This window comes from Dama dama, chromosome 30 (assembly GCF_033118175.1).
Source record: "Dama dama isolate Ldn47 chromosome 30, ASM3311817v1, whole genome shotgun sequence".
In the NCBI taxonomy this organism is placed as follows: Eukaryota; Metazoa; Chordata; class Mammalia; order Artiodactyla; family Cervidae; genus Dama; species Dama dama.
Window position 1 is genome coordinate 89,587,801 of NC_083710.1, and position 8,464 is coordinate 89,596,264.

The 8,464-nt window shown below is 57.1% G+C and overlaps 1 protein-coding gene across 1 annotated transcript; it reads right to left on the bottom strand.

Annotated features, from left to right (window-relative positions):
* Window positions 1-531: 531 nt before the first annotated feature.
* ATP4B (ATPase H+/K+ transporting subunit beta) lies at window positions 532-5,446 on the bottom strand. Its single transcript, XM_061133236.1, has 7 exons — window positions 5,335-5,446; window positions 4,817-4,945; window positions 3,787-3,900; window positions 3,486-3,685; window positions 2,718-2,774; window positions 1,115-1,213; window positions 532-693 (listed from the first exon to the last, which is right to left on the bottom strand). Exons 1-7 carry the CDS (start codon window positions 5,444-5,446, stop codon window positions 532-534), a joined length of 873 nt encoding a protein of 290 aa, XP_060989219.1.
* Window positions 5,447-8,464: the final 3,018 nt, after the last annotated feature.

An 8,464-nucleotide genomic window follows, 5' to 3' on the forward strand; every position in this document is an offset into this window, starting at 1 on the left:
CTTGCAGTTGAAAGTGTTACAGAAAGAGAATTTTTTAGTTAATTTTAGTTAATCCTTTTTAAGTTAATTCAGCTAACTAAATTTTAGTTCATTAATTTTTTTAATTTACTCTTCCCTGTCATCACGAAAGACACGACTCTTTTAGGTAGGTTAAGAGTGGATTTAATAAACTTGAGTTTTACAGTTTAGGAGTTGTATTTTTTAAAGCCAATGTCCAGAATGCCTGAAATCCTAAGTCACATTTCTGGTGTTCATAGTCACATGTAGGAACAGTAAGTTACAGCAAGAATGGTGCGGTCCATGTGGCTGAGGCGAGCCTGCCCATGTCTTAGCTGTGCAACGGCCGCCTTATGGTCCCCGTGTGAGCCCGTTTATCATAGCCACAAATCTGCCTGAAAGGGAAGAGGTCTGATGGGATCCTGATGGCGCGAGCCTGGCGCGGGGCGGTCTGGTGCGGAGCTGCCCCGGTGCCGGTTTCCGCTGGACAAGGCGTCGGGGTCGCCCTATGCCTGGGGGGCCAACCTGTCCCCTCTACTTCTGGATTGTCAGCTTGAACTCCACCTTCCCCTCGTAGGGGTCATGGGGGTTGTCGAAGGTCACGTGCTCTGCCAGGATCTTGCATACGACAACCACCTCCTTGTTCTTGGGGACGTTGAGGAGCTTCGCGGCCACCAGTGGGTTGCTGTAGTGGGGCTGAAGAGACTCCAGTTAGGGTCCCTGTGAGAGGGCGGCCGGGTGCTCGGCACGCAGAGCCAGTGCTCTCAATGAGCTACAGATGTCTCCTGCTTAGAAATGAGGAGACCCGGCCCAGAGGGACGGACCCAGGACAAATTCAACTTCAAACTATACCTGATAAAAATTAAACAACACAGAGGATAAAGCAAGAGCTTTGGGGGAAATGATTTTAAGTGGATATGCAGTTGTCTAAGAAGGCCCTTGGAAAGTAAAAGATGAGATTTGATGTCAATTTTGGGTGAGAATGTGGGCTTGGGAGACCCCCAGAGGTTAAGTGGTTAGGGTGGGCCAGGTACAGCCTGGGTTCCTTTCACAGGCAAAAGTCCCCGGCTGTCCCTTCGCGAGCGGCGGCTGCTGTCGGGCCCTGGGGCCCACGTACCTGGGCCTTCTTCCCGTAGTAGGGAAAGTAGTGCAGGCTGTAGGAGCCACTGCGCGGGAAGTAGTCCACCTGCAGAGCCGGGGCGTCCCGGGGCTGGTCCTGCGGGTGAGAGGCCGCTGCGGGGAAGGCCGGGCCGGGCGCACGCACGCCGCGTGCAGCCATGCCTGCTCTGCCCGCGCGTGTGTGTCCGTGCCTGCTCTGCGCATGCGTGTGCCTCTATGCCTGCTCTGCACGTGCGTGTGCAGCCGTGCCTGCTCTGCACGTGCGTGTGTATCCATGCTTGCTCTGCACATGTGTGTGCCTCTATGCTTGCTCTGCACGTGTGTATCGTGCATGTTCTGCATGTGTGTGTGTATCCATGCCTCTGCACGTGCGTGTGCAGCCGTGCCTGCTCTGCACGTGCGTGTGTATCCATGCTTGCTCTGCACATGTGTGTGCCTCTATGCTTGCTCTGCACGTGTGTATCCGTGCATGTTCTGCATGTGTGTGTGTATCCATGCCTCTGCACGTGCGTGTGCAGCCGTGCCTGCTCTGCACGTGCGTGTGTATCCATGCTTGCTCTGCACATGTGTGTGCCTCTATGCTTGCTCTGCACGTGTGTATCGTGCATGTTCTGCATGTGTGTGTGCATGTGTGCAAAGCAGGTGATTGCACGAGCAGTTGACATGAACCAGATCTAGTCTGGTATCATCAACCAGGAATCCATTCATGGTGTAACGTGCTAGTTCACAAGACCCCGGTGACTTACCGAAGTCATACCTTCCAGATTAAACCCTCGTAGGATAAAAGAGGTGACAGGTTCGAGTGTGTGGGGCTGGCAGCCCACGAGGTGTGTGGCCCACCTGCTGAGACCAGGGCTGCGTCTGCCTGCTGCCGGGGCCACCCTCGTCCACTGTCAGGGTCTGCGCGGCCCAATTGACCCCAATCCCGTCTGAGAGCAGGAAGGGGCAATTTGGTGTCTGTTAAAATCTCAAGTCAGCCTACACATGTGCGGTCAAGGAAGCTAAAAACGGAAAATTGGAACAGGATGCACCCCACGGCCTGGGGGCTGCACCAAAGTGTGCAGTCACCCTGGTGGGTTGTCCCTGCAGACGGCAAAGGGCCTGGGCCCAGGGCGTAACTGAGAAAGCAAGCTTTAGAAAATACTCAGTGAAGACAAGTTTAGTTTTATCCATGTTGTACTTTAAAACGCATTTGAGAAAAACTGGACTAAATGAATGGCAATTCTTGGCAGCATGTAAACTCACACTGTTAATCAGTGGTGCTGGTGTTAATCAGCATCGCTTTGTAAATAAGCAAACAAAAGGACAAAAGAGGGCGGTAGAAGTGCATTGGGTTTTCCAAATTGCCACAGACATCCTGAAGTCTGTTGGGGATACACTGTCTCAGATGCTTTTTTGAAGCAAAATGATCGATCACAAGTGCTGGTTTTTCTTACTGGGTTTTCATCCCTACGATAAAAACCACTTAGCGTGAAGGTTCCTGCCATCCATGTACCTGGTTTATTAGGCGACCTCTGAGATGTTTTTAGGGGAAACCTGATCAGTGTTTCCCAAGGGGTTCCCAGTCCAAACAGGACGGCCGTGGCCTGTGGGTCACTCACCAGGAAGGTGCAGTCCACCCTGGGGGCCGTGCTGTTGCCGGGGAGAAACTTGACGATCTGCAAGGGAGCGGCTGTGAGTGTGGGGGCGGGGAGGGCCTGGGGGTCCTGCTCTGACTCGGCAGGTGTGCCCCCTCCTGCTCCAAGCCTGTGGTCTTGGCTGCTGGGTGGCAGAGCCGGATGGTCGGCAGAGCCCAAGCCGCGGCCTCCACCTCCCGCACCTGTGCGGCCGGCCCCCTGCTCCTCCCCGCCCACGCCTGGCTCCGCCTCTGAAAACCCCGGCCCCTGGGTCCCCCTGCTGGTGCCCAGGGCCCAGAGTAGCACCCGCCTTACTCATGGAGACCCCGGCCTTCTTGCTCTGCGTGCCCACCAGGGAACAGACCCCGGCTGGACCGGGCTGAGCGTAGAGCAGAGGTCTGTGGCCTCTGCTGCCTCTCAGAGAGGAAGGTGAACAGCGTCACCCTGGCCAGACCCCACGCCCCCGGGTCCCTGACCGTGCATCGTGGGTGGCCTCTGGAGGTCTGCCGGGTCCTCTCGGCCCATCCCTCAGCGCCTGGCCCCGGCGATTCTCAGGCACCCTCCCCGTGCCGACCGCCTGGCTCTTCCCAGCCGTCCTGCGCACAGGACTGCCCTGGGCTCCACGGCTCGCCGGTCAAGCAGGTGGCAAGTCCGGGCAGCCGCTTCCTGGTGAGGGCTGCAGGCTCCCCAGCCAGCCTGGGGGCTGCAGGGATGGGGGGCGGGGGCCCTTCTCCCCTCTGACCCCACACTCACCCTGTTCATCTTGATAATGAAGCATGGCTTTCCCTCTGCAAAACCGAAGGTGGGGTCCGGCTGGCCGGAGCAGTTCTGCAGCATGTCCGCTGTGAACTTGCAGGAGAACTTAGTGTGGTTCGGGGCCAGGAAGTGCTCCTGGAAGAAGTACCTCTCGGACGTGCAGTTGATGTTGTCCTCCTGGGCTGCGGGCGAGTAGCCTGGGGAGGACACACCTGTGGTCCTGCTGGAGCAGCAGCCCATGCCCCACCCAGCTCCTTAGGAAAGGAGAGTGGAGACCGAGGCCCGGGTCACGCCTTACCCGCCAGGAAGTGCCGCAGTGCCTGTGTGAGCCCTGTCCAGGTCCTGTTGTCAGACACATTGTAGGAGATGTGCAGGCCTTTGTCCCCGTAGGTGTCCGGCCTCAAGGTCACCCCTGGAGAGAGGACACAACGCCTGGGGTTTGGCTGCATGTTTAGGCTGCGTGCTGTCCTGCTGGTCTGGCCTGGGGGAGGCAGCACCCAGGATGCTGGGGCCCAGGACTTTGAAGGCCCCCGCCCTCCCCTGGTGCCCCCAGGAAGGTCCGGGACTCTGCACAGTAGCCAGGGGGCCGCTCAGTTGCGCGAGGCCTGGTTAGGCCCCAGGGCTCCCTCTGCAAGAGGCCCGCCCCTCACCCTGCCTGCCAGTCTGAGGGTTTGAGACAAACTCTATCATGGTGTGGTTTCAAGCATGTAGTCTACTACATCCTGTTCTGAGATTGCATTGAGATCCTCCATGTCCAATCCGTTTGTTGATTCTAAAGATTGACCCCAGCTGTCACGAGGGTTTGTGGACAAAGCCCTGAGGGTGGTGGGCCCGCCCCCTCCAGGCACAGCCCAGCATCGCTGTTGGGTGGTCTTGGATTATTTTCTTCCTCAGAAAGCATGAAGGACGCAGGGGTGACAAATGCTGAGTCGCTGGGCTGGAAAAGCTGAGCTTCCTTCAGCCCCCTTCCCGCCACTCTCTGTTTTGCTGTCTGCCCTCAGTCCGGGTCAGCAGGCTGCGTGCAGAGGTCTTGGTCCAGATGCTGTCCCCAGGCTCCAGAGGGGCTGCCCGCCTGTCCCCTGCCCACGTGTCTGCCCAGCGCTTCCCCCTGTTTGGGCACCGCCTCAGCCCCGTCACAGGGGGAGCGGCCGCCCCCTTAGACGAGACTCCAGCCCTGGGTCTGCTGGCCTCCTGTCGGCGAGGAGGCCAGGGTCCCCTGGGAGAGCGGCCTCGGTGCTGGACGCCCGCCCCCGCCTCCTGGTCCCCCAGTGCCCGTGCCTCCATGTCCTCCCCAAGGGGTCGGCGGAGCCGGGCCCGCCGCCGGTTACCTGGCGACTTGAGCTGGTCCTGGTAGTCGGGCGTGTAGGGGTCGATGGTGCACATAAGCACGTAGATGCAGAGAGCAAAGATGCCCGTCATGACCACATAGAAGGCCACGTAATAGAGGCTGATCCACACTGCGGGCAGAGGCGGGGCAGGAGCTGGGTCACTGGGAGCGTGCGTGCGCTCACCGTGTCACCTCTGGGTCGGCACTCCACCTGCTCCCGGAGCATTCTCACCCCAATAACCCCGCGCCCCTTCACTTAAAGCTCTTCTTAAAAATTACAGTTTTGGGAAACTAGCTTTAAACTGGCTGCTCTAAAATCCAGGGCAGAGCCTCTGGGGCCTGTCCTCAGCTGACCCCCGCTCTCGAGTGCCCAGGGTCAGGGGTGTCAGGGCCTGGGCAGGCCTTCGGGGTTGGCTGGCAGGGACGGGAGGCTGGGAGGGCTTTGTCTGGACCCCAGGACCGCTAGCCCCTCACAGCCGCGGGGCGGCCCCTGCCCTCTCCCAGGCCCCGCACACGGACCCCAGCGGGACAGCGTGCGGCCCAGCATCTGCCCGGTGTCCGGGTTCCAGCAGTAGCGCTGGAACTCCTCCATCCGCTGCCCGCATGACTTCTTCTCCTGCAGCGCCGCCATCGCTGACCGCTGCTGCTAGGGCTGCGGGGAGGCTGCGTGCCCGGCTTTTAAGGTCTCCTCCTCGGAGCCCAAGGGCACCGTGGTGCCCAGCCCAGGGAGGCCCCGGCAGGTGTTATCGGGCCTGCCTTAAGGTGCCCTCTGCCGCCTCCCCGGGCATGTCGGGACAGCGCCCCCAGTGCCAGCCCCTCCTCGTGTGTGCCCTTGCGGGAACTTTATCTGCTCTGATAACAAGCGAGCAAGGAGACCAGCAGGCGCTCGGGAGGGGCTGGCAGGAGAGCAGGTCAGCGAGGCCTGGACCTGGGGCCCAGCCGTGGCCGACAGGCTTGAGCTGAGGGGCAGGAGCCTGAGGTTGTGGTGGGCGACAACGGGGGTCCCAGAGGGGCGGGAGCCAGGTTCTCCTGTCACCGTCACTGCTGCTGTGGGCTAGCCAAGCTCAGTGGTGCCCCGGGAGGCGGGCTGGGGGCTCAGGGGTCCCGATACTTGGTGACGACTCCCGTGCTGCCCTGAGAGCCACAGAGGGGTCCACCGCCCTGCAGGAGACGTGCTTTTCAGACTGAACGATGCCAGGCCCCGGGCATGCTGTTCAAAGGCAGGTTCTGACCCACACAGGCCCGGTGGGCTGGGAGCTCCCAGGGGCCTCACCTACGGCTGCAGGACCATGGCCGTGCCTGGGCAGCGGACACACCACCTGGAGCCACGTCCAAGTTGCCTTGGAGCCTCGGTGGCCTCTGACACTGGTCCCACCCCCGAATTTCTGAGCTAGCTGACCTGCGGGTGGCCTGAGTGTCTGGCCACCCCCCAGACCCCTGCAGTGTATGGTCAGAACCAAGAAGCCTTGGCGGTCTACATAGCCGGGGCCATGACCTTTGCTCCCTGGGGAGCAGACATCGCTCAGGGATGTGACATCACCTCCATGATGAGGCAGAAGAGGTGACGCCAGGCAGGGGTGATGGACCACAACCCCTCACAGACACCACGTCCGAACTGGCTGGGTTGACGGGGATCGCACAAAGCTCTGGTTGTCCATCCACTGTCCACTATCACACTCACTCTGAGGGACCCACAGGGTCAAATCAGAAGGTTTCTTCCAGGGAAAGAATTATGAAAAACCCTCCAGCCATTATGCCATTTTCTTTAGGATGATTTAGAGTCTGTCAGCAAAATGATAAAAATTCATGTGGAATTGTAGCATTTTAGCTTGGACTCATGATTTCTTGGGTTTCTTAATGGGCAGATTCTAGGCGCTTTCCTTCACACTGTTCACAGTCACGGCTTGGGAACTTCAGGGCTGTAGAAATGCAGAGTGTGGCCTCGGGCCTCGGTCTCACTGTCCACGCCCATGGAGCTGGGGCCCCAAGCGAGGAGGCTCGAGGCGCAGGGCAGCAACTGCTGGACACAGACCCTGTGCTGCCCTGGCCTGGGCGTGCGGATGCTCCGGGGCTTCGTCTCGGGACTGAACCTTCCACACTTAGACTGAATTCCCACCAGTGTGAACGTGTGTGCTGAGCCGCACGTGTTATCACAATGACCTTCTCGGGACGTGTCCATGGCGGTGGCGGGGGGAGCACTGGGAGAGGGCAGCTTCCTGCCCAGCATGCCTGTGGGACCACTTGAGCAGATGAGCCCCGAAAAGGGTGCACCCCAGACAATGTGGGGCTCAGCCCAGGTTCCCACCTGGGGGCCGTAAGGGGCGGGAGCCACCCCTCTCCCCTGCTGCTGAGGGGTCTGAGGAGCCAGCAGGAACTGAGGGCTGGACGATAGGAGGATGCCCAGGTGTCAGTGGATGATCACTGATCAGAGCAAGACCCGGGCAGATCTCAAAAGGAATCAAGACAGGAGAGTCAATACGTGTCAAGACTGGGGTGACAGAGGCTGGAATCATGGGCAGGCAGGGAAGCTGCCACAGTGAAAGGGCTTCAGTGAGCAGCTGTGAGTGCGCTTGAAACAAATGGGAAAACAGAAGTAGGAAGTTTAAGGAAAGAAACCAAAGATACATAGAAGAACCAAATGGAAATTTTAGATTAAAAAATGCAGAAGCCGGACTAAAAAGCTCAAAGAATGTATTCCTCTGCAGAGGGGAGGGGAGAGGGGAAAGAATCAGTGACATGGAAAAAAAAAAAAGAAGTTTCCAGGTTTGAACAAACGGAGAGAAACTAGAACCAGAAAAAATTGTGCAGAGCTCGGTGCCCAGCCGTGGTAAAGACTGACGCCTGAGTCGTCGGGGTCGTGCAAGGGCAGAAGAAAGGGGGGCTGAGGAGTAAACCTTCAGACCCAAGAAGCTGAGAGAACCGCTAATAGGCACCCCCAACCCATGCCACGTTGCAATCGATCTTCTGGATAGCAAAGACACACAAGACACTCCAGATAGCAACTGCTGGAAACAAAAAGGAATTACTTAGGTGTTAATCTAATAAAACATGTACAGGACTTTTATACTGAAAACCACATAGTGACAGTGAGACAAAAATCTACGTAAATGGAGACATATTGTGTTCACAGGTTGGAAGACTCTACACAGATGTCAACACTCCCCAAACTGATACAGTGTTTTAGCACAATTTCTATCAACATCCAAGCAAGATCTTCTTTTGTATCTAGGGATAAGGCTACTCTAAAATTTATTTAGGAAGACCAAGGAACTAGAAAAGTTAAAATATTTTATTTTCTATTTGGAATCCTTACTTTTTTGGAAAATATTTTAAAAATGAAAAATAAGGTAGGAAGACTTGGTCTACTCAATTTCAAGGCTCATGATATAAACACAGTCATCAAGACAGTGAGGGACAGAGGGACAGAGACCAATAAACACAGCAGTAAACTCAGAAGTGGATTCACACACATGCGCCCACAGGTTTTGACATCAGTGCCAAAGAAGTTCACCGAAGCAAAGATGACCTTTTTAACACATGGAGCTGGAGCAACTAAACGTCCAGTAACCCTGACCTAGCTGACAGCTTGCAAAAAAATTAACTCAAAATGGTCATGGATTTACATGTAAAAGTATAAAACTTTTAGAAA